The sequence below is a fragment of the Meles meles genome, chromosome 7 (assembly GCF_922984935.1).
Source record: "Meles meles chromosome 7, mMelMel3.1 paternal haplotype, whole genome shotgun sequence".
Taxonomy (NCBI): domain Eukaryota; kingdom Metazoa; phylum Chordata; class Mammalia; order Carnivora; family Mustelidae; genus Meles; species Meles meles.
In genome coordinates this window covers 54,428,944-54,456,422 of record NC_060072.1, presented here as the reverse complement: position 1 = coordinate 54,456,422, position 27,479 = coordinate 54,428,944, and the positions used below count along the sequence as shown (strand labels likewise).

At 36.7% G+C, this 27,479-nt stretch overlaps 1 protein-coding gene across 1 annotated transcript; it reads left to right on the top strand.

Moving 5' to 3' along the window:
* Positions 1 to 6,847: 6,847 nt before the first annotated feature.
* On the top strand, positions 6,848 to 26,807 carry LOC123946752 (NKG2-A/NKG2-B type II integral membrane protein-like). Its single transcript, XM_046012466.1, has 7 exons — positions 6,848 to 7,066; positions 7,484 to 7,561; positions 8,078 to 8,131; positions 9,136 to 9,287; positions 24,673 to 24,776; positions 25,020 to 25,186; positions 25,394 to 26,807. Exons 1-6 carry the CDS (start codon positions 6,862 to 6,864, stop codon positions 25,138 to 25,140), a joined length of 714 nt encoding a protein of 237 aa, XP_045868422.1. The 5' UTR covers positions 6,848 to 6,861; the 3' UTR covers positions 25,141 to 25,186; positions 25,394 to 26,807.
* Positions 26,808 to 27,479: the final 672 nt, after the last annotated feature.

Here is a 27,479-nt window from a genome sequence, read left to right as displayed (position 1 = left end):
ATTAAAGAAGAATTGAAAAAATTCATGGAAACATATGATAATGAAAACACAACGGTTCAAAATCTGAGGGACACAGCAAAGGCAGTCCTGAGAGGAAAATATATAGTGATATAAGCCTTTCCCAAGAAACAAGAAAGGTCTCAAGTACACAACCTAACCATACACCTAAAGGAGCTGGAGAAAGAACAAGAAAGAAACCCTAAACCCAGTAGGAGAAGAGAAATCATAAAGATCAGAGCAGATCAATGAAATAGAAACCAAAAAACAATAGAACAAATCAATGAAACAAGGAGCTGGTTCTCTGAAAGAATTAGTAAGATTGATGAACCCCTGGCCAGACTTACAAAAAGAATAGAGAAAGGACCCAAATAAATAAAATCATGAATGAAAGAGGAGAGATCACAACTAACACCAAAGAAATACAGACAATTATAAGAACACTATGAGCAACTCTATGCCAACAAATTTGACAATATGGATGAAATGGATGCATTCCTAGAGACATATAAACTACCCCAAGTGAACCAGAAAGAAATAGAAAATATGAACAGGCCCATAACCAGTAAGGAGATTGAAACAGTCATCAAAAATCTCCAAACAAACAAAAGTCCACAGCCTGATGACTTCCCAGGGGAATTCTACCAAACATTTAAAGAACTAATTCCTATTCTCCTGAAACTGTTCCAAAAAATAGAAATGGAAGGAAAACTTCCAAACTCATTTTATGAGGCCAGCATCACCTTGATCCCAAAACCAGACAAGGATCCCACCAAAAAAGAGAACTACAGACCAATATCCTTGATGAACACAGATGCAAAAATTCTCGCCAAAATACTAGCCAATAGGATTCAACAGTACATTAAAAGGATTATTCACCATGATCAAGTGGGATTTATTCCAGGGCTGCAGGGTTGGTTCAACATCCACAAATCAATCAGTGTGATAGAACACATTAATAAAAGAAAGAACAAGAACCATATGATACTCTCAATAGATGCTGAAAAAGCATTTGACAAAGTGCAGCATCCCTTCCTGATCAAAACTCTTCAAAGTGTAGGGATAGAGGGCACATCCCTCAATACTATCAAAGCCATCTATGAAAAACCCACCGCAAATATCATTCTCAATGGAGAAAAACTGAAAGCTTTTCCGTTAAGGTCAGGAACATGTCAGGGATGTCCATTATCACCACTGCTATTCAACATAGTACTAGAAGTCCTAGCCTCAGCAATCAGACAACAAAAGAAATTAAAGGCATCCAAATCGGCAAAGAAGAAGTCAAACTATCACTCTTCGCAGGTGATATGATACTATATGTGGAAAACCCAAAAGACTCCACTCCAAAACTGCTAGAACTTGTACAGGAATTCAGTAAAGTGTCAGGATATAAAATCAATGCACAGAAATCAGTTGCATTTCTGTACACCAACAACAAGACAGAAGAAAGAGAAATTAAGGAGTCAATCTCATTTACAATTGCACCCAAAACTATAATATACTTAGGAATAAACCTAACCAAAGAGGCTAAGAATCTACATGCAGAAAACTATAAAGTACTCATGAAAGAAATTGAGGAAGACACAAAGAAATGGAAAAATGTTCCATGCTCCTGGATTGGAAGAATAAATATTGTGAAAATGTCTATGCTACCTAAAGCAATATACACATTTAATGCAATCCCTATCAAAATCCCATCCATTTTTTTCAAAGAAATGGAACAAATAATCCTCAAATTTATATGGAACCAGAAAAGACCTCGAATAGCCAAAGGAATATTGAAAAAGAAAGCCAAAGTGGGTGGCATCACAATTCTGGACTTCAGCTCTATTACAAAGCTGTCATCATCAAGACAGCATGGTACTGGCACAAAAACAGACACATAGATCAATGGAACAGAACAGAGAGCCCAGAAATCGACCCTCAACTCTATGGTCAACTAATCTTCGACAAAGCAGGAAAGAATGTCCAATGGAAAAAAGATAGCCTCTTCAATAAATGGTGCTGGGAAAATTGGACAGCCATATGCACAAAAATGAAATTCGACCACTTCCTTGCACCACACACGAAAATAGACTCAAAATGGATGAAGGACCTCAATGTGAGAAAGGAATCCATCAAAATCCTTGAGGAGAACACAGGCAGCAACCTTTTTGACCTCAGCTGTAGCAACATCTTCCTAGGAACATCGGCAAAGGCAAGGGAAGCAAGGGAAAAAAATGAACTATTGGGATATCATCAAGATCAAAAGCTTTTATACAGCAAAGGAAACAGTTAACAAAACCAAAAGACAACTGACAGAATGGGAGAAGATATTTGCAAGCGACATATCAGATAAAGGGCTAGTATCCAAAATCTATAAGGAACTTAGCAAACTCAACACCCAAAGAACAAACAATCCAATCAAGAAATGGGCAGAGGACATGAACAGACATTTCTGCAAAGAAGACATCCAGATGGCCAACAGACACATGAAAAAGTGCTCCACATCATTTGGCATCAGGGAAATACAAATCAAAACCACAATGAGATATCACCTCACACCAGTCAGAATGGCTAAAATTAACAAGTCAGGAAATGAGAGATGGCATCTGGCAAGGATGCAGAGAAAGGGGAACCCTCCTACACTGCTGGTGGGAATGCAAGCTGGCGCAACCACTCTGGAAAACAGCATGGAGGTTCCTCAAAATGTTGAAAATAGAACTGCCCTATGACCCAGCAATTGCACTACTGGGTATTTACCTTAAAGATACAAACAAAGTGATCTGAAGGGGTACGTGCCCCCAAATGTTTATAGCAGCAATGTCTACAATAGCCAAACTATGGAAAGAACCTAGATGTCCATCAACAGATGAATGGATAAAGAAGAGGTGGTATATATACACAATGGAATACTATGCAGCCATCAAAAGAAATGAAATCTTGCCATTTGCGACGACGTGGATGGAACTAGAGCGTATCATGCTTAGTGAAATAAGTGAATCAGAGAAAGACAACTATCATATGATCTCCTTGATATGAGGACATGGAGAAGCAACATGGGGGGGTAGGGGGATAGGAGAAGAATCAATGAAACAAGGTGGGATTGGGAGGGAGACAAACCATAAATGACTCTTAATCTCACAAAACAAACTGGGGGTTGCTGGGGGGAGGTGGATTGGGAGAGGGGGAGGGGGCTATGGACATTGGGGAGGGTATGTGCTATCGTGAGTGCTGTGAAGTGTGTAAACCTGGCGATTCACAGACCTGTACCCCTGGGGATAAAAATACATTATATGTTTATTAAAAAAAAAATTTGGAAGGGGAGGCGAACCATAAGAGACTATGAACTCTGGAAAACAACCTGAGGGTTTTGAAGGGTCAGGGGTGGGAGGTTGGGGGAAAAGGTGGTGGGTAATGGGGAGGGCACGTTTTGCATGGAGCACTGGGTGTTGTGCAAAAACAATGAATACTGAATACTGTTACGCTGAAAAAATAAATAAAATGGGAAAAAATAAATAAATAAAAAAAAAGTGCCTTCTCTGTCCACCTTAATTTTTTGAATTTAGTGAAATTTTTAAGCATTGCATTCATTTTCCCACTATATAGTAAGACCTATAGTTTTTTTCATTTACAATCATTATTCTTATTAAAATACAACTATTCTTATTAAAATAGTTATCATTGGAGGATGAATCAATAAATAATATGAATAATTATTTAATATTCAAATCTCTGGGATGCTGTTTTTTTTTTTAATTTCAATGTTTTACAAGCATAATTGTTTCAGGAGAAACCTAAATAACTTATTTAAAAATAATAAAAATAAAATAAATAAATGAATAAATAAAAATATAAATGCAGGTATATTAAAAATGAAGGTAGAAAAATTGAAGGTAAGTTTGGAAGTTATGTCCTTGTGGCAGTTACAATAAGGATGAAAATGTAGTGAGTCTTCAGAATTAGTGTCAAATATCATTAAATACCTATTAATGGAATGATGATTTTAAAATATTTTCAGTGTAATAGATATGACATAGCAAAGGTGCAAGAAAGACAAGCATGATGTCAAGATGTAGAAACCCTAACAGTAAAATTTAAACATCTAAGACATTTTTCATAAGCCCAAGTTCTCAAGTATTTATGATTGATTTGGAAGGAAGTTAATAGCCTAATGGTCAAGTCTCTGACCCCAATTTCTTGTGGAACATAAGCATTTCTCAGAGGCACTTGCCAAGGGATAGACTAAATGACACACTACAAGCTGAAAGTCTCAGACATTCTGGGGGTGTGTGATGAGATAAAGTGTCTTCAAAATAGCCCAAGTGTAAGGATTTCCTGTTCAAATTTTAAGTGACACATTGATGAGAAATCTACTTTTTCCACTATTGCCTCACTCTGAGCTCTCACACAGGGCCAGCAGTTTGTGAAGACCACAGATTCTGTCTGTTTACAAGAGTAACCTGGTCTCCCCCTGGAAGATGCATGACTTTCTGGCCAGCAGAAGGTATGTGTAACTCCTTTGCTGTCTCTCTCCTAGCACCTCATTTAGTGGGAGATACAAATGCTGGATGGGAAGCACCTGAGGCACAACTAATACACAATCAAATCACAGAGAACATTGGTACCTTTATTCCAACAATTTGGGGTGACAAACAAAAATTAATTTGAAATATATTAGAGAACTTCTTAAAATATCCAAATTCTTGCCTGTAGAGAAGTAATTAAGTATATATTCACAGGCATAAATTGTGTTTGCAAATCAATATAATTTTAAGTGAAATCCTATAAGCATCATGAGAAGGAACAGTCTGGATTTGTCATCAATTATAGATATAGTTACTATATTATTTGATATTTACCTTAGGCTTTAAAAATAAATTCTTAAAATGAATCAATCAAATCATAATGGTCAAATGGTCATACATTTGCTTTGACAAATTAAGACAGTTTGGTTTTTCGTAAAAAGGAAGATGAGGTACCTTCTGTAAAAATGCTAATTTAAGCTTAGGTACAAACGTTCAAGTCAAAGCTTGGCAAAAAAATTATTTGATACTGAAAGACACTCCTGTCTAATGAATTATTTTACATGCTCTAAAGGATATGAGTCAGTAATGATAAAGTGTCCATTGTGTTAAAAATAATTAAAATAGGGGCACCTGCGTGGCTCAGTGGATTAAGCCGCTGCCTTCGGCTCAGGTCATGATCTCAGGGTCCTGAGATCCAGCCCCGCGTCAGGCTCTCTGCTCCGCAGGGGGCCTGCTTCCTCCTCTCTTTCTGCCTGCCTCTCTGCCTACTTGTGATCTCTCTCTCTCTGTCAAATAAATAAAATAAAATCTTAAAAAAAATAATAATTAAAATAACTGATATATTATTGAGAGCTTAGAAAAGCCAGATGGAATGTTAAGTGTTTTATCTGCATTATGTTTTACATATTTTAACTATCATTTTAGATTAGTAAAAACTAAATAACTAGACAGGAAGTAACTTCTTAAAACTCATACTTTGTAAGATTGAGAGCAAGGAGTAATTCCAGCTTTCACTAACTGCAGAGATCATTGACTGAATTATAAAATTACATTGATTTCATTTAGTGGAATTAGTTATACAACTAAAGCTACCCTCACTGCCTTTGACATTCATAGACATTTCTAGAAGTTTTTGCCAACAGTGTTCTTCTATAAATGACCTACACTAATTTTTTAAAGGATTATTTATTTATTTATTTAACAGAGATCACAAGTAGGCAGAGAGGCAGGCAGAGAAAGAAGAGGGAAGAAGGCTCCCTGCTGAGCAGAGACCCCCCCCCCCCCGCCCATGTGGGGCTTGATCCCAGGACCCTGAGATCATGACCTGAGCCAAAGGCAGAGGCTTAACCCACTGAGCCACCCAGGTGCCCCACGATTTACACTCTTATTTATCATCCAAAGCTTTCATTCTTTGCTATTAAACCAATTGTCAGTTTCTGGTGTTAATAAGTAGTTTTTAAAAATACAGGTTTTGGGGCGCCTGGGTGACTCAGTCAACTGGTTAACCATCTGCCTTAGGCTAAGTTCATGATCTCCGGGTCCTGGGAGTGAGTCCAGTGTCAGGCTGTCTGCTCAGCAGGGAGTCTCTTTCTCCCTCTCCTTCTAAGCTCACACGAACACCCTCTGTCTCTCAAGTAAATAAATATAACCTTTAAATATATATATGGTTTTTTTTTTTGTTTTGTTTTCAATATAGTTCAGGTTTTGGAAAAGTTTAATGTGTCATGTGACATATAAAATCTTTCTTTTAAAATTTAATGATTTCTCAGAACTCCATAATTATTCAAAATAAGAGTTCACTAGATGGGGCTGCATTGCCTTTTAGGTAAAGAAATCTAATTGTTGAAATAAAAGTCATTTACTCCAGGAAATTCCTATATGTATTAAACTAGTAGTCCCCAATCTTAGAACACCAATATTTAACCAACACCTGATATAAAAATTGCCCCCCAAAATTGGTGCAGCACTGTTTTTTTGCTAATTTGGCATTTTAATTTTAAACCAGTTATTCTAATAATGTTGAAATATTTTTGTGGATTCTGACCTTAAACTAATAAGGACACTATTATTCCTGAATTCCTTTCTTCTTCACTAATTTATTGCTTTACAATTTTCCAACTAATACTATTGTGTCAAGCATAGAATATCATTGTAAAAATAATTTATTCTATCATGAAATGTTCTAAGGAAATTAGTACCAGATTTTACACTGTTCAACAGCAAATGAGTACTACCACTCACCACACACTCCACCCACTGTGACTGTCTCAGCAATCTTGTCATCGCATACACTATTCATCAAGTCCTTCAGTACAGTCCCACTCAGCCCTGTGCCTGACAGGACACAGCTGCCCAGATGAATAACCAAGGAGTTACCTACGCAGAACTCAGTCAGGTTAAGGGTTCAAAAAGACAGCAAGTGAAAGATAAGGGCACTAAAAGTCCCATTTCGGAAACTGAGCAGGAAATAACATACGCAGAATTAACTCTTCAAGATGCTTCAAATTTTAAAAATGCTTCTCAGGATCCTCAAAGGAACAGCAAGAACTCCCACTGCAAAGGTAAAACATGTAACACACAGTATATCTGTAGTATGATGTACTATGATGCGCAGTTGGGCAGTAGAAGTGCAGAGAATGAGTAGGGAATGACATCTATTCTTCATTTCTGAAGATCAGAACTTGAAGTTGCAATATAGTGTTGTAATTGATATTTGAAGACTAACTTTGTTCCAGCTTTGTTATAATTTGTAATCTTTACCAACATTCCTGGGGTAATAAATTTACTGCCACTGCAATGTTACATTCTGAGAAGATTATAATGGTAGATATGGGTTTGGAGTGCAAGTTTTTATATGATTCTCTGTGCATCTTGTTGGTTCTCTTATATGTACATTTCCTAAAGGATTATTTCTGCCCATCCTTTCTCTTTTTTTTTTTTTTTTCATTTCTCTTCCAACTATTTACCTTTATGTCCAGGGAAGCTCATTGCTGGGATCCTGGGGATCATTTGCCTTGTCTTAATGTCCACTGTGGTCACAATAGCTGTTATTCCTGGTAAGTGTTTGAATGTCTACAAGAGAATTTTTCACTTTAATGATTGTCAGTACCCCGAAATATCGCACAGTACTATGGAATTGTCTTATCTCATTTGAATGCATGTGGGCTTTCAGTGTGGAATGGTTGCTCTGAATTTGCCAAACATAGAAATAATAGAATAATTGTAGAGAGTATTATTATCTGAATATATTCAGATAATACTATCTGAATATATTCAGATTTCATACCTCAAAAGCAAGTTATAGGAGAGACCTTATAGAGACATACAAATTAATTCTTGAGATTGTTTAAACAAAATGCTGTAAAAAGTGGTGAGTTTCGGTTCTTTAAGCTTTTGAATTTTTTTCCCCAACATGTTCATTACTTCATTAACCACTTACTGGTAAAATCAATTTTATTACAGAATTTTCTAATTCTAAACAATATAGCAACTTTCTAACCAAGAAACTCAAATCATTATGTTTTATTTAGTTTAATATCAAGTTTGTATGAAGATTGCTTTAATTTTTCTAGTTACTGAAGGACCGAAACAGAACAAAACATCCCTGGAAACTAGGATCCAGAAAGGTACATCATTTTCAAAATTCCGTTATTATTGTAATTTCTATTTTATCTCTGTCTTAGGCTAGGAAAAGATGGCAATTGATTCTTTTTTTTAAGATTTATTTATTTGACAGAGATCACAAGTAGGCAGAGAGGAAGGCAGAGAGGGGGAGGCAGGCTCCCTGCTGAGCAGAGAGCCCTATGTGGGCTGAATCCCAGGACCCTGAGATCATGACCTGAGCCGAAGGCAGAGGCTTAACCCACTGAGCCATCCAGGCACCCCTGATAATTGATTCTTTTGAGGAAAACAGATTAGAAAATCATGTAATAAACTCTCAGAAATAATAATTATAGGAAAGTAATACTTATTATTACTTCTATTACTTATGAAACAGTATGACGAAATACTATTTAAAATCACCATACCCATGGAATGCCTGAGTGGCTCAGTTGGTTAAGTATCAGCCTGCTGCTCAGGTCCTATCTCAGGGTCCTGGGATCCAGTTCAGCATCAGGCTTCCTGCTTGGTGGGGAACCTGCCTCTTCCTCTACCTGCCACTGTCCCTGCTTCTGTTTGCTCTCTCCCTGTCAAATAAAATCTTTTAAAAAACAAAAATATATCAAATAAATAAAACTTTTAAAAAATCACAAGATCGTCATACCCATAGTCATTGATTATCTCAAATTTCCTCCTGCTATAGCATGATAAAAGATAAACCATTCTACAATTCCAAAACAGTTGTTTTATTCAGTGACTCAAAGGACATTTAGAGATTGTGTGTGTGTGTGTGTGTGTGTGTGTGTGTGTGTGTGTGTGGTTATGTGTGTATTTGCTCTAAATGAGCACATATATTAGGGCAAAAGTCTCACTCTTCTGGGGGTATCACATGTGCGTTTTGCTTTATTTTTGCCAGCTTGTGAGGGATCGTGGATATGTTATATACACATGTGTATACATATGTCAGTTGTCAATTTGCATTTTTTAATATTTGAACCTTTTTGGAGAATATCTTATAATTTTTGTCCAGCATATTACTGTGGTCATTGTCCAAAAGAGTGGATGACATATTCCAACAATTGCTATTACATTACCACTGAAAGAAAATCATGGAATGAGAGTTTGTCAGCCTGTGCTTCGGAGAACTCTACCCTGCTCTCCATAGAGGATGAAGAAGAATGGGTAAGATTTCAGATGTTTCCAAATTTTATTAAAAGCTTATCAATTAATATTATATTTTAGAGTTCATCCATCTTCATGTACGTATTTCTAGCTTATTTAAAGTCTGTTATTATTCCATAGTTTAACTCTGTGATATTTTATTTATATTTTTAAATCTTTATTGTACACCTGACAATTACCAGTTCTTGCTTTTCATAGAAAAGTCTGCTTGTACGAATGCTCTTTTGCCTGAAATAACTTTACTGTTTAATTTTATCACATGTCAAGGAAATTAAATATATGGATGGTGCAACTTGTTCACAAAATAGAACCATGCAATTACAAATCAGAGCATGAAAAAGAAGTTTAGAGCCTCTATCAGCCCTACCCATTTTTTAAAATTTATTTATTTATTTTAAGTGTAGCAGTACTCATTGTTTTTGCACCACACCCAGTGCTCCATGCAATACGTGCCCTCTCTATTACTCTCCACCTGGTTCCCCAACCTCCCACCCCCCGCCCCTTCAAAACCCTCAGGTTGTTTTTCAGAGTCCATAGTCTCCCATGGTTCATCTCCCCTTCCAATTTCCCACAACTCCCTTCTCAACTCCATCTCCCCATGTCCTCCATGTTATTTGTTATGCTCCACAAATAAGTGAGACCATATGATACTTGACTCTCTCTGCTTGACTTATTTCGCTCAGCATAATCTCTTCCAGTCCCTTCCATGTTGCTACAAAAGTTGGGTATTCATCCTTTCTTTTCTTTTTTTTTTTAAGATTTTATTTATTTATTTGACAGAGATCACAAGTAGGCAGAGAGGCAGGCAGAGAGAGAGGAGGAAGCAGGCTCCCCACCAAGCAGAGAGCCCGATGCGGGGCTTGATCCCAGGAACTTGGGATCATGACCTGAGCCGAAGGCAGCGGCTTTAACCCACTGAGCCACCCAGGCGCCCCGGGTATTCATCCTTTCTGATGCAGGCATAATACTCCATCATGTATATGGACCACATCTTCCTTATCCATTCGTCCGTTGAAGGGCATCTTGGTTCTTTCCACAGTTTGGTGACCGTGGCCATTGCTGCTATAAACATTGGGGTACAGATGGCTCTTCTTTTCACTACATCTGTATCTTTGGAGCCCTACCCATTTTTTTTAAAAGATTTTTATTTATTTATTTGACAGACAGAGAGATCACAATTAGGCAGAAAGGCAGGCAGAGAGAGAGAAGCAGGCTCCCTGCTGAGCAGAGACCCCAATGCGGGGCTTGATCCCAGGACCCTGAGATCATGACCTGAGCTGAGAGCAAAGGCTTAACCCACTGAGCCACCCAGGCGCCCCAGCCCTCCCCATTTTAATAATGTGAAATATCTTTGCTTATTTTCAAACCTTACATCAGTGGGATAATGGAGTATGCATTTTTATGGGTGTCTCCTTTCACTCTCATGTGATATTGTAATCCATCTATATAATTGCATTTGTCTAGAGTTTATGAATGCTCACTGCTGTCTAATATGAATAGGACCTTCTAAAAGGTAGTCTCAGAATTTTAGTTCCTCTTTAGTATGAAAGTATTATGAATAATTACTTTATGAAAAGTCTTTTCTATTTTTTCCATATATTATATTTATGATTTATTATACATAATGACATAGTATATAGTATAATTAGGGAATAGAAATGTTTTGTTTGTCATAATAAAATAATAATGTAGAAATAAAGCATTATATTGCTGTGTGTATTCATTGCCCATTTCTCCCAAATGGTGTTTCTTTTCCCTTATTAGAAGTTTTCATGTTTTAGATATGAGCACTTGTTTGAGTTTATGAGATGAAAATAGCCTTGACTTGCATTTTTACTCCTACTGACGTTTTTTATGATCAGAATTTTAATAAAAAACTAATGATGTACTATACCTTGGCCAATTAAATTTAAATCAAAAAAATTTTAATGTTATCATCACCCAATTTATCATTTGGGTGTTGGTGATTATTTTGGACTGATTTCTGAAGTTAGTCAAAGTTCGTGAATATAATTTCCTATATGACTTTCCTGGATTTACCTTTTTATTTATTTATTTTTTAACCTTTAGTTAAGGTTTATGATACAATTGGAATTTATTTTTGGTGATGTTGTATTTACGATGCTGTGAGATAAAAGTGAAGGTTATACTTTTCTATGTCATGGCCTAATTAAGAAGATCCAAGTGGATAAAAACTTTAAAACTTTATCTTAAAACTTAAAAATCTTTAAAACTTAAAACTTTAAAGTTTTAAATTTATAAAAGTTATAACTATACATCCATATAAGTTTATAAATATACATCCATATATGCTCTAATATACTTTCTATAAATAGTATAAGTATTAGATATATTTATACGGATAATTGTATACACATATATCAGTCTACACAGTCTACCACAACCCACTACAGTCTCAGTAAAATGTAAAGCCTTACTTTCCTTTCTGTACTTTACTGTGTCCCCTTGATACTATAATTGTCTTAAATATTTCTCTACTTATCTGAATATATTCAGATAATGTTATCTGAATATATTCAGATTTCATACCTCAAAAGCAAGTTATAGGAGAGACCTTATAGAGACATACAAATTAATTCTTGAAATTGTTTAAACAAAATACTGTAAAAAGTGGTGAGTTTTGGTTCTTTAAGCTTTTGAATTTTTTTTCCCAACATGTTCATTACTTCATTAACCACTTACTGGTAAAATCAATTTTATTACAGAATTTTCTAATTCTAAACAATGTTATAATTTTGCATCAACCGATGATTTTGCTTCAAATCGCAAACAATTTAGACAACACAGGAGGTGAAGGAAAGTCCATTAGCCCTAATGGTAATTTTATTCTTTCATTTATTGTCCCTTTCTTCCTGATGATCCAAGATTTCTTCTTTCATCATTTAATTTCTGTTTAGATAATTCCCTTTAGCAATTTTTTCAGAGTGAGTCTGGTGGTGACACATTTTCTTAGTTTTCCTTTTTCAGAGAATGCCGTATTTCACCTGCATTTCTGAGTGATATGTTCCCTGGACAGTTGGAGCATTTGATTGGGATAATGCACTAGTCTAAAACTTTTGTCTTTCTAGCATGCATTTCTTCCATTATTTTGACTAGGGAGAAAAAATATTTTGGGGGCTGTTGCCTGTCCCCCTTGGGTCTGTGAGTCGTCAGCCTCTCTGGCACCAGACTGGGACATCTAAAAGAAAGAGAAATTCTAGGGAGCTCATTGCCATGTCATTCCTCGGGTCTGGAGTGCGCGGGTCTGTCAGCTTTCTCATCATCTTTCTGAATCTTCGTATGTTGTCTTGTATGTAAAGTTCAGGGGTTTTAGTGATATTTGGTAGAAGGAAGAGGACGTCTGATATACAGATGTTTTAATATGAATTTTCCTAAGACTAAGATTGTTAGGCTTCTTCTACTGTACTCATTTGCCACCCATACACATTTTTTGATGAAGTTATTTCTTGAAATATTTTGCTTATTTTATTTTTAGTTTCTGTTATTGTATTTTGATAATTCTTTTTGTATCTTGGCAGCAAGGCTTTTATTAGATGTATGATTTGCAAATATTTTCTCCCAAGTCTATGACTTTTCTTTCTTTTCTCCTCAAAAAGTAGAAATTATCCTGATGAACCACACTTCATCAATTTGTTCTTTCATGGATCATGTTTTTGGTGTTCTGAGAAATGTCTGCCCAATTTTAGGTCATGCATTTTTTTCTCATCCATCTTCTTGAAATTTTATCATTTACATTTAAGGATGATCAATTTTTGATATTTTTGTACATAGTCTAAAGTATATATTTATTAATAATATTGATACTCCATTGTTTTCACAACATATGCTGAAAAAACTTACTTTCTCCACTGAATGACTGCAACTTTGTTGAAACCTGCATTCCATTTGCACGTGGGTATAGTTTTTGCACTTTACAATCTATTTTATTAATATAATTATGTATTTTATGTCAATATCACACTTTATTTTTTTCAAGATTTTACTTATTTATTTGACAGACAGAGATCACAAGTAGGCAGAGAGGCAGGCAGAGAGAGAGGAAGGGAAGCAGGCTTCCTGTTGAGCAGAGAGCCTGATGTGGGGCTCAATCCCAGGACCCTGGGATCATGACCTGAGCCAAAGACAGAGGCTTTAACCCACTGAGCCACCCAGGCACCCCTCAATATCACACTTTAAAAACAGCCACTTTTTGGGGCGCCTGGGTGGCTCAGTGGGTTAGGGCCTCTGCTTTCGGCTCAGGTCATGATCCCAGGGTCCTGGGATCGAGCCCCGCATCGGGCTCTCTGCTCAGCAGGGAGCCTGCTTCCTCCTCTCTCTCTCTCTGCCTGCTTCTCTGCCTGTTTGTGTTTGCTGTCTGTCAAATGGATAAATTAAAAAAAAAAAAAGCCACTTTTTTAAACAGTGGGTTTATAATAGTTCTTTTTCAGTGTTGTTATATGTATTCTAGATCATTGCATCATTTCATATTTATTTCTTTGTAAATATTTTTTTAATTAAGAATGAATTAAGAATGAATATTAGTTTATCAGTAGCATTCTGCACCACAGATGTCACATTATTTGACCTTGTTTATTCTGTTAATATGACAAACTAAGCTGATGGAATTGTAAATGTAAATCCAGGATGGTATTCCTTCAATAAATATACTTATGTCATAATCCATCATTTTTATATTTTGTCTAAATATATTATTGCCACTGACACATAATTTCCTTTTTTTAATATTCCCATCAAAATGCACACATCTCATATTCTATTAGCTTCTTTTTCTACCCCACAAGGGGTCTTTGGTTTTTAATTGCCTTACATTTTCTTCATTCATAAACATCTAAATATTCTGTCACTGAGTGTGGAAAGCTTTCAGAATGACAGATAAAAATGTATTAGAAGTTATAAGATACTTCTGATATTTTTATTTCTTTTTGTTTCAGTCTTCACAAGTTGTATTTGGTAGGATTTTTTCAATTTTATGAAAATCCCGTTTTAAATAGTGTGCACGTTATCATAATATTCTCTTGTGGTGATTTTATTGTGGTATAATGTACATACAGATGGATGCCCAAGGATACTTGCCAACTGATGGGTGCATTTTCAAGTATCACCATCGCCTGCAATGTGTAAATTAATTTTACCAGCACTGCAAGTTCCCTTTCAAGTTCTTTCCTGCATTTAAAAAAAAGACATTTATATAAATGGAATCATATGGTATGCATACTTTATTTTTGGAATTTTCAGGGGAAGCTAAACTTGTGCAATTCATCCATAGAGTTGCATGAAGTTTCCAAATTGTCCAAACTCATTTCTGATCCATTGCCTGATTCTACTACAATGTATTCATCCATCCTATTGCTGATGCCCTTGGATATTTGGGTATTGATCCATTCAAGGCTTCCCTGAGTTATTCTACTATACATACCTCACAATCATCTTTCAGCTACATTTTTGTTATTATTTCTTCCTTCTGTAATTTTAATTGGCTCTTTTCTTTATATTTTCTTGAAAGGGAACTCTTCAGACCAGGCATTTTATAACGTTTTTCCTTTTGAGTGTAAATGACAAAGCTACAAATTGTCTCTAAACACTACATTCAATCCCACATAAGATTTTGATATATTCTCAGTTTAGTATCATCCAGTAAAGGGTATTTTCAAAGATTTCATCCTTGAACTGGAAATTTTTCAGAAATGTATCATTTTCCACATATTTGAAAATTGCCCATATTTCCTTCTGTTGTGGTTTCTAATGTTCCTTTGTCTTCAGACACTATACTTTGAAAATTTCCATCCTTTAAATATTTGATCCCTGTTTATGACCTAGACCCCTTTCTATATATGTCAGTTATGTAAAAGTGGTTCTTACTACTTTGACAGTCTTCACAGGGCTCCTGATTTTCTGACTAGCTATTCTCTCACTACTGACAGAAGAGCTTTTAAATCTTCAACTATGCTCATTGAATTATTTATCCTTCCAAATCTGTCACTTTCTATTTCATGTGTTTGAGGCCAGGATTCTGTTGTCAGGTGAATAATATATGTTTATCATTGCTTTATCTTCCTCTTTCTTTTTTCATTTTATATATTCTGGTAACTCTGAATATTACAGACTTACCCAGGATCTTTCCATTTTATTTATTTTTTCAGCGTAACAGTATTCATTCTTTTTGCACAACACCCAGTGCTCCATGCAATACGTGCCCTCCCTATTACCCACCACCTGTTCCCCCAACCTCCCACCCCTGGCCCTTCAAAACCCTCTGGTTGTTTTTCAGAGTCCATAGTCTCTTATGGTTCACCTCCCCTTCCAATTTTTTTTTTATAAACATATAATATATTTTTATCCCCAGGGGTATAGGTCTGTGAATCACCAGGTTTACACACTTCACAGCACCCACCATAGCACATACTCCCCCCATCAACCCTCAGTTTGTTTTGTGAGATTCAGAGTCACTTACGGTTTGTCTCCCTCCTGATCCCATCTTGTTTCATTTATTCTCCTACCCCCTAACCCCCCATGTTATGTCTCCACTTCCTCATATCAGGGAGATCATATGATAGTTGTCTTTCTCCGATTGACTTATTTCACTAAGCATGATACCCTCTAGTTCCATCCACGTCGTCGCAAATGGCAAGATTTCATGAAATGTTTCTTTTAATTTCTAATAATATTTCTTGTTTTGACAGCTACTTAGGTATTAGGATAGCCCTTTTTGCTCACTTACAAGGTTACTGTTTGTCAGGGGTATATTTTTCTAATCTTTTCTTACACCTATTTGTGCCTTTGACTCTAAAGTGTGTCTGTTACAGAAAGCATATAGATGGATCTTACATTTTTTGTTTGGGATGACAACTTCTATATTTTTATAAGAATATTTAATTTACATGAATGTTATTGGGTTAGTTGGATTTAAGTCTGACATTTGTTATGTATTATGTATTCATCTCTTGGTTTCTTCTTCCACATTTTGTGATATCTTTTGTATTAAATATATATTATTTTAGTATTCCATTTTAATTTTTCTATTGATGTCTCGGCTACATTCTTAAGCTATTTCCTCGGTAGTTGGTGTAGGTATCACAAATATATCTTCTGTTTGGTTTTATTGAGATATAGTTGACATAATGCATTCTACGTATTTTAGACATGCATTGTGTTCATTTGATACATTACGTATTGCAGTATGATCACAAAGATTATGTTAGATTACATCTTGACCGAGTGCTGGCTGGTCATAGCCATGTGTCAGGACCCAGGGATCTGGGCATGGAGCTCTATCAACATAGCTTCCAATGATAGTTTAGGCTGTGAAATGGGAACTGAAAGAGTGTCTTGGGATGTGACAGTATGGTATCAGCAATGAGGACTCAGAGCCCTGCTATGGGGTCAAGGCAGTCGGAGCTTGCCACTAGCAATGATGGGTCACTTGAACTGCCATAGGTGAAGGAAAGGGTCCAAGTAGCAGCAACCTGGTGTTAGCAATGGCAGCTCAGAGTCCAAGCCTGGGATAAGGGTGTGGTTCAGAGCACAGGAGCACCTTTACAGTGAAGACCCAGACGCCTGACATGGACCCAGTGGGTGGGACTCAGCGCAGCAGCAGCATCTGCCCAAACCTAAGAGTAGCAACTGGGGTCCCTGAAGGCAGGTCTCACAGTAGCAACAGCTCCAGTCTCGGGGTAGATGCAGAGTGGGACCTTCTGGGGTGTTTCATCAATCAGGATCAGCATTGGTGGGCACTTTTGATGCAAAAGCCGCAGACGTCCCCCAAGGCGAAACTTCTTGGACTCTCCTGCTCTCCTTCTCTCCGTGTGGTGACTTCCTCTGAGGGGATTCCTGCAGGAGTCAATCACTCTCAACTAGAGGGTTTGGTAATACAGTCAAAATGCTTGCTTTAATAAACATATAATGTAAAATTTGGAAGGGGAGGCGAACCATAAGAGACTATGGACTCTGAAAAACAACCTGAGGGTTTTGAAGGGTCAGGGGTGGAAGGTTGGGGGAACAGGTGGTGGGTAATAGGGAGGGCACGTTTTGCATGGAGCACTAGATGTTGTGCAAAAACAATGAATAGTGTTACGTTGAAAAAATAAATAAAATCGAAAAAAAATGCTTGCTTTAGGGGCATCTGGGTGGCTCAGAGGGTTAAAGCCTCTGCCTTCAGCTCCGGTCATGATCCCAGAGTCCTGGGATCGAGCCCCACATCGGGCTCTCTCCTTGGCGGGGAGCCAGCTTCCTCCATGCTTTCTCTCTCTGCCTGCCTCTCTGCCTACTTGTGATCTCTCTCTGTTGAATAAATAAATAAAATCTTTAAAAAAAAATGCTTTCTTTACTCTCTGTGGTGTCATCCTGGACTTTTGAACTCTATCAGGTTTCTTGATGTTTTTTGGTTTAGAGATTTTCCTGAGCTGTATTTAGTTTGAAGCTGCTTAGTAATTATTCTTATTGTTTGTTGTGAGGCAGATAAACATTGGGTCATCCTAGTTCTCCATCTTGTTGATGGGACTCTTTACTCGTATATTATTACTTGTCGCCATCTACTTCAAATGAATTCTGACTAAATTCTGATAAGATATATTAAATGAACAGTTACATAACCCATTTCCTGACCCTAATTGTTACAGGTATGTCTCAGCTTATCAAAAATTTGCATTATGTCACTTAGCTTTTATGAAAGACCTGTGTTAGTAACAGTTTTTCCCAAGCAACAGAAATCTGAAGGGGATTTTTGTTTTTAGGGAAAAAGGCAAAAAATGAAAATTGTGTTTTGGTGCTGGGTTCGCTGTTACAGAGGCAGCACACACCCCAATTAGTGAGAGTGACCCCATCAGGTTCCTTCCTCAGAAACTATACTCAGCATCTCAGTATCAAGCATAACTTTTAATGGTGTTTTTGAGCATCTATGCTTCATCTCAATTTATTTTATGCATCCATTAGCAAAATGTGTCTTAAAGTATAAGAAAAACCAGAGAAGTTATTTTTTGGATCAGGGAATGCTGAAAAAATTTTCCATGTATAATAATGATAATTTCTTCTTCTATTTATACCATTTCAACATAGACAATATTTACAACATTTGGAAATGTTTCATTGAACACTCTACTTTCAGAAAGATTGGAAAACGTGTACTTCTAAACATGTTGTACTGAAGCCAGCTAGTACTGGTTTCTGAACACCCATCATGCATGTCTTTTCCTACGCTGTGTTCATGATTTCATGTTAATGATTTGAAATAAACTGCTTAAGGTGACTGCACACAAAAATTAACAAATGCTAAAAATAATAAGGTATATGGTATACATCCAACTATATAGTGTTATAATGGTGGCTTTAAATAATCTTATCCTTTAAGGCAATTAAGAGTTGAAATACATAAACATATTTTAAAATTTACCAACATACTATTTCTGCTGATCTATTCCTTCTCATGTCTACGCATTACCATCTGCCATCACTTACATTTGACTTGAAGAATACTTCTGGATAGCAGGTCTATTAAGAAATGTGTTTTTCTTAAGTTTTGTGTTTGTCCTGGGATCTTTATGCACCCTCTTTTCCTTTTTAGAGATTTGTTTATTTATTTGAGAAAGAGGGAGAAGAAGCAAGTGTGAATGTGGGAGGGCAGAGCGAGAGGGAGAAAAATCCTCAAGCAGAGTTCCCACTGAGCAAGGCGCTTATAACGGAACTCAATCCCAGGACCCTGATATCATGATCTGAGCCAAAATCACGAGACCCACACTCAAGGTGCCTTTATGCACCTTCTTTTTTGAAAGACGGTTTTGCTGAATTTATAATTCATATCTGAAAAGTCTTTTTCTTTTTGTTTGTTTGGAGGTTTTGCGTGGGAGAGAAGTTGTTTTGTTTCTTCTTTTCAGTACTTTCAGCTCTTGATTTGACCTTCCTTGTCTCTTATTCCTCATTGTTACTGGTGAGAATTCATCTGTTAATCATATTGTTATTTTCCTTAATATAAGAATTTGTTTTCTCCTGCTATTGTCAAGATCACCTCTTTTTGCAAATTTGCCCTTTATTTTATTTTTTAAGTTGTAGCAAAAAAAAAACCCCACATAATGTAAAATTTACCACATTATTCATGTTAAAAAATATGCTGCTTTCTTAGTGCAGTTTTAGATTCACAGGAAATCAGAGACAAAGAACAGAGATTTCCTGTATTCTCCTACTGTCTTCGAGTCTATACACCCACAGTGGGTAGACTTTCTCATTTTCGGTATCCCTCAGTGGAGTGGTTCATTTGCTACAGTTAATAAAAATATATTGATACATCATTATCATGCAAAGGCCATAGTGTACTTTGAGGTTTCCTCTTGATATTGTGCATTTTATGAGTTTGAAGAAATATGTACTAACAAATATCAACCATTATGAAGTTATACAGAATAGTTTTGCTGCCTTAAAAACCTCTGTGCTCCACCTATCCATCCTCCCTTCCCCACGAAACACCATTAACCACTGATCTTTTCAATGTCTCCAGAGTTTTGTTTTTTTCCAGACTGTCGTATGGTGGGAACCATATACTCCCTCACATCTGACATTACATTTAACTATACCTCACATTTTCACCAATTTTAAGCACACAGTTTAGGAGCGATAAATATATTCACATTGTTGCCCAACAGATCTCTAGAACTTTCACCTTGTCAAACTGGAACTCTCTACTCATTAAACAATAATTTCCCTTCTGTACTTTACCTTCAACCACCATTCTTCTTTCTGTTTCTCTCAGCTTGACTACTTTAGATACTTCATGTAAGTGGAATCATGTATCTTGTGTGTGTGTGTGCATGTGCGCGCGCATGAGAGAGAGAGAGAGAGAGAGACTGGCTTATTTCACCGAACATAACAGCCTGCAGTTTCACCCATGTGGTAGGATTACCTTCCTTTTTAACGTTGAATATTGTTATGTGTGTCATCCTATGTTTTCTTGATTCCTGCCTCCCTCAGTGGGCATGTGGCCTGCTTCTACCACTTGGCTTTTATGAATAATGCTGCAGTGACCATGGGTACCCAGAGAGCTCTTTGAGATCTTGCTTCCAGTTCTTTTAGATATTTTCTTACATGTGGGATTGCTGATTCATATGGTACTTCCATTTTAATTTCTTCAAGAAGTTCCATACTCTTCTTCATAATGGCTGACCAATTTGTACTTCTAACAGTGTACAAGGGTCCTCTTTTCCACCTTCTCACTGATGCTTTTTTTTCCTTTGATAGTATCCATCCTACAGAGTATGAAGAAATATCTCGTTGTGGTTTTTATTTGCATTTATCTGATCATTAGGGATACTGAGCATCTTTTCATAAGCCTTTTCACCTTTCATTTTCTTGGACAAATGCTTATTTAATTCTTTTGCCCATTTTTTCAATTGAGTTATTTGGTTTTGTTGTTGTTACTAACCTGTAGGATTCCTTATATATTTTGGATGTGAACCCCGTGTCTTATGTATGATTTGCAAGCATTTTTCCCCATTCCATATTTTCATTGTGTTGATCATGCCCCTTTGATACACAAAAATGTTTTGATGTTCTACATTTGCCTACAGTGAACTTTTCCTTTGTGGTCTGTGATTTTGGTGATGTACCCAAGAAATCATTGCCGAATATGATGTTTACTTTTCTCCATGATCTCTTCAAGAAATGTCATAGTTTTACGTCTTAGGATTAGGTCTTCAGTCCATTTTGAGTCAACTTGTGTACATAGTGTAAATGGTAACCTCCACTTTCATTCTTTTGCATGTGGATAGTCAATTTCCCATCATCATTTATGAAAGATTCCATGCTTTCCCTATTGAATGGACTTGGCACCCTTATCAAAATGAATATACATGAACTATGTGTCTGGGTGTATTTAAAGTTTGGTTCCATAGAGGATATAGGGCCTGGGGCTTTGTGTTTCTTTGGGTGAGTTTACCCCCTCCTGGCTGAAATAGTGTGCAGGGCAGATATGGATTCTGTGTTAGATGATGTGGTCTAAGGCTGCTGGAGGTGGAGGATATTATCACCTATTCGCTGATGTGCACACTGACTTAAGTCACCTCATAATCCACCCTGTTCGCTCAAGAGCATTTCTTTGTGTTTGCAAATGATTTTTGGTGGTATCATTATGACATCTTGAGATGTGGATTTGTATGTAATAATCCTATTGATTTTCTAGCCTGTGGTTTCCATAAATTTTTTAAAATGGTATTTAATAAATTGCTTGTTCATTGTGACTTAAGATTGTTGTTCTGCTTTTTTCTGCCTCTGTGGTTCTCAGTTTGTATTCAGATCTATGCTGGATTTCCTGAAGCGCTTTTGAAGATCTATGAACTCTATTAATTTTTCTCTCTCATCCTATAGGATGAATAAATTCTGTTACTCCTTCCTCAATTTCACCAACTTTTTCTTCTGCATATCACATATTCTGTAGAGCTAATAAGTGAACTTTTCATTTCAAGTATATATTCATAAACAGAATTTTCTGGGGTTTATTCATATATTTATATTATTCTGTTGATACTTCCTTCTCTTATATTACTGCCATCATATATTCACTTAATTATTGGAACATTGTTTCTTTATATTTACAATTATTTGTAAATATTACATTAAAATATATTTTTAAGATTTTATTTATTATTTGACAGAGAGAGAGAAAGAGAGAGAGAACACAAGCAGGGGGAGTGGCAGGCAGAAGGAGAAGGAGAAGCAGGCTCCCTGTAGAGGAGGGGAAGCCTGATATGGAACTCAATCACAGGACTCTTGGATCCTGACCTGAGCTGAAGGCAGTGGCTTAACCAACTGAGACATCCAGGTGCTCCTAAAATACTTTTTTTCTAATAAATGTAACATTTTATCCCAGTAGAAATTTCTGTTGGCCTATGCTTTCTCTTAGCATGTAAGATATTTTCACGGTTTTTTGTATGTATTAATTCCTTTTAAAAATATATTTATCTTATTTTGGAGACAGAGCAAGAGATATATAGAGAGAGCAAATGGGGGGGGGGGAGCAGAGGGAGAGGGACAGAGGAAAAACCCCAGCAGACTCCATGCTAAGCATGGAACTTGATGTGGGGATTGATCCCAGGACCCTGAGATCATGACCTGAGCCAAAATCAAGAGTTAGTTGCTTAACCATATAAGCCACCCAGCTGCCCCATTTTTAATTTTTTTTGGAAGACATTTTTGATAATGTAGCTTAGTGAACATTCATTCTATTTCATTTTTCTTAGATTTATTATTTTCTTGTAAGCTGCATAAACTTTACTACAGAATCTTATCTAAAGTTGGTCTCCTGGTATTTTTGTTCAATATTTCCAAATTCATCTTGTTTATTTTCATTTTTATTTGTTTATTTTTTGAATAACAGTATTCATTGTTTTTGCACAACACCCAGTGCTCCATGCAAAACGTGCCCTCCCTATTACCCACCACCTGTTCCCCCAACCTCCCACCCCTGACCCTTCAAAACCCTCAGGTTGTTTTTCAGAGTCTATAGTCTCTTATGTTCACCTCAGATAAAGGGCTAGTATCCAAAATCTATAAGGAACTTAGCAAACTCAACACCCAAAGAACAAACAATCCAATCAAGAAATGGGCAGAGGACATGAACAGACATTTCTGCAAAGAAGACATGCAGATGGCCAACAGACACATGAAAAAGTGCTCCACGTCACTCGGCATCAGGGAAATACAAATCAAAACCACAATGAGATATCACCTCACACCAGTCAGAATGGCTAAAATTAACAAGTCAGGAAATGACAGATGCTGGCGAGGATGTGGAGAAAGGGGAACCCTCCTCCACTGTTGGTGGGAATGCAAGCTGGTGCAACCACTCTGGAAAACAGCATGGAGGTTCCTCAAAATGTTGAAAATAGAACTGCCCTATGACCCAGCAATTGCACTACTGGGTATTTACCCTAAGGATACAAACATAGTGATCCGAAGGGGCACATGTACCCGAATGTTTATAGCAGCAATGTCTACAATAGCCAAACTATGGAAAGAACCTAGATGTCCATCAACAGATGAATGGATAAAGAAGAGGTGGTATATATACACAATGGAATACTATGCAGCCATCAAAAGAAATGAAATCTTGCCATTTGCAACGACGTGGATGGAACTAGAGGGTATCATGCTTAGTGAAATAAGTCAATCGGAGAAAGACAACTATCATATGATCTCCCTGATATGAGGACATGGAGAAGCAACATGGGGGGTTAGGGGGATAAGAGAAGAATAAATGAAACAAGATGGGATTGGGAGGGAGACAAACCATAAATGACTCTTAATCTCACAAAACAAACTGGGGGTTGCTGGGGGGAGGTGGGGTTGGGAGAGGGGGGAGGGGTTATGGACATTGGGGAGGGTATGTGCTATCGTGAGTGCTGTGAAGTGTGTAAACCTGGCGATTCACAGACCTGTACCCGTGGGGATAAAAATACATTATATGTTTATATTTTTATTTTTTAACCTATCTTCCTGGGTATGATCCTTGTGATTTTTTAGCTTAGATGTCAACCACTATTTTTTTTTTTAAAGACTGTGTTCAAATGCCACAAGTCAGTAGGGCTTCTACCCTCTGTCAGGTGATATGTGTGTATGTGTACGTATGTGTGCATGCACACACACACATGAGTGTGGTGAGTCCTCATAACTTTATAGCAGTTCTTGAGTCTTCTTCACCTTTACTTTCTACTAGGATCATTTTTGTCTCCTCTCCCCAAGCACGTATTTTCCATCAGCCAGGAGTGTGTAGAGAGCTCATGTTATCTCTTCAGTCACACTTTCCTTTATCATACCTTCCCATTATATTTATTGGGGGGGGTCACAGTGCTGGAAACAAAGCCACAACTTCAGACTAGTAAAAGTACACATTTTTCTCATTCATTACCAAGAAAAATAATCACGTTGAGCTGAAGAGTCAATGGGCTCTCTCACTCTCTTCCCCACTGTTAATCAAGTCTCCTCTGTGGCACCAACACCATTGCTTCCTGCAGCTTCTCCAAACTGTAAAAACTACAATTTATTTTGATCACTGATCTGGATTGGGCGGGGGGTGGCACAAAGCAATCCCAGACAATAACAATCCTAACCAACAAATATGATGCTTCTTACTTGAATCTCTAGGGTTTTTTCCACTGTAAATATTTCATGAATTATTGACCTTTTATCAATTTTCAGATGCCTGAAATTGTTTTCTTTGTTTGTTGTCTTCCCTTACTCCTACTTATAAGGTAGTTTTGTAACATGTCTACTGTGTAATATTAAAATTTGAAAGATTTTATAAAGCAAGAATTAACTTTGTTACTACAAAATTCAAATGAATATAAGAGCTTTTATTTGACTTCTAATAAAATTTGTTTTCTCACAGTATTTGTTAGGCCTCTTCATTTCTTCCTCATGGCTTGGAGTCCCCCAGACAAGCAATAATAATCCATCTGTGCAGCCAAAACGCTCAACTTTCTCTTCCAAAGCGTAAGTTTCTTAAGAATTTTTGTATTTGTGCCTTAAAAGAATTAATCTTACAATGAAAAACAGCAATATGTGAATAATTATATAAGCACAATTGTTGAAGTGTTTTCATAATAAATTATATGGGAAATATTCTGATTGAGGTATGTAACTATTAGTTGAACTAAATTGTTAATTCATCAAAATATTATGGTATATAAGCCACATATTGGTAAGATTAATGAGGCATAATTCTCTGTATTCCAGGTTGGCAGTATCATCAGAGAGTGATCAGGCTTGTCCATATTTCAATTTTGGACTGGAGAAAGTTTTTTTTACATCTTGTTTAGAAATTAAAACATATGCTTGTAAGCACCAGGCATTTTAGTTACCTAATTTTGGTATAATGCTATCCCACCATATATAAAGAACATGTTGGGCGCCTGGGTGGCTCAGTGGGTTAAGCCACTGCCTTCGGCTCAGGTCATGATCTCAGGGTCCTGAGATCGAGTCCCACGTCGGGCTCTTTGCTCAGCGGGAGCCTGCTTCCTTCTCTCTCTCTCTGCCTGCCTCTCTGTCTATTTGTGATCTCGCTCTGTCAAATAAATAAATAAAATCTTTAAAAAAAAAAAAAAGAACATGTTTCTCATTTCTCCAAAAGCCATGCAATTATTGTCTCAGAATATTTTGCAGATATAATTTTTAGAGAAGTTTCATGTTCACAACAAAATTAAGAGGAAGTTACAGAGTTTTCCTCTATTACCCCTGTCCACATATCTGCCTCTTCCCCATTATTAACATCCCTCACTAGAATGGTTCTTTTGTAACCAAAAATGAATCTACATCAATGTGTTATAATCATCCAAAATTTAGTTTGTACATGAGGTTTCAACCTTGGTGTTGTTGGACTGTTTTTCAAGATTTATTTATATTAAAGTAAAAAATATATATACTCAGGTACATATTATACATTTCTTAAGCTTTTGCTATTCACTAAAATAAATTATATATATATATTACAAATCATAATATTATTGTAAAGTTCCCAATAAAGTGAATTGTACTCATATTTCCAAATAAATTGGTTTGTCCTCAACCTTATAGGGACTGCAAATGAGGGCTAAACAACCAGAGTGGCAATGTAATCAGTCAGAATTGAATCAGGGGAAGATGGATGCAAACAATTATTACCTATTTGTAAGGGAAAGCCTATTAAGAAGAAAGGCTACTAAGATAAAGGAAATCAGAAAGAATTTCTTAATGTTGAAGGAGAGTACCCAAAGGAGAGATTACTGTGAAACCAGGTCTACTCTGAAGATGGAATTTAGATGTCATTGAAGACAAGGTGGATACACACATTTATGGCAGACATGCTCACTGTGTTGACCTGGGACAGCAGCTCCACAGTCCACAGGCTGAAATTGGTCAGAATGGATCTCAGGCTGTGACTGGCAGGCAGGAAGAACCCCTGTTAGGAGGGACGGAGCAGATGGCAGGAAGCTTTGACTGGGACTGGCCACAAGTACCTGCTGGAGGCTGAATACACAGGACCTCTCCCGTGAATGCAGATGGCAACCAAGCCATAATGGCCAAACACCCTGGAAACACCATGAAACCAGGAAGAAGAGCCCTTTCTCTTGCAGGGTCTCTCGATTGTCTTTTACCAGCAAAACTCAACCTCATGTGAGCTAACAAGGGAGAGAAGTTTATAGGATCCAGCTCCATTATCTGAGAACACGGCACAGAGGGACGGGTAGATTTGAAGCCAAGAGTACTAAATTGTTAAAAGGCACTGAGGGTTATCAGGCAACAACCACAGGGTTACTATATAAGAGCCATTCACATCTGTTCCACATCCTCACAGAATGGAATGAATGGGTATCTTCTGAATCTTTTTTAATGGAGCACTACCAAATTAGGTTTATTTATGGTAGAGATTGGTTTCTTCTCAATCATTAATAACTAATGTCCTTCACTACTTTTTCTTTTGTGTTATTTTCCTTACCTGGATTTCAAATATTTTAAAAGGCATCTTGCTTTACTAAATTTCCCACGTCCCCACTTCTGTCTCCCTTACCCAGGCTAGAAAATACTTTGATGCAAAAATAAAATGTTAAATGTTGAAGAAAACAAGAATAAAAGTATAACGATTCTGTGTGAGTTAAACAGCTAGTTGTTGCCAGAATTCGTGACAAACCTTAGGAATTTGATAATGATTCAGACATTTCTACCTCAGTTCAATTACAAGAGGGAGAGAGATTGAACACAGTTATTACTTGCAAAATAAATCTGTATTTTATATATATTTATCTCTTTGAATATAGACATATTCTTTTTACACATATTCTTTTTTTTTGATTACTAAAGTCCAGAGTTTATTTAGATTTCTGTAGTTTTTACCTATTGTCCTTTCTCTGAACCAGAATTCCATTCAGGATACCACATTATTACATTGAGTTGTCATGTCTCCCTAGGCTTTTCTTTCTATGGCAGTTTTTCAGACTTCCCTGTTTTGATGATTTTTTTTCTTTCTTTTGTCATTGATTTTTTTTATTAAGTATCATATAGTAAGTACATCATTAATTTTTGATGTAGTGTTCAATGATTCATTAGTTGCTTGTCATTGATTTCCCCCCCCCTTTTTTCTAAATTATGTTCAGTTAGCCAGGGTATAGTACATAATTTGTCCTTGATTCAGTGTCCAGTGATTCATTGGTTAAGTATAAC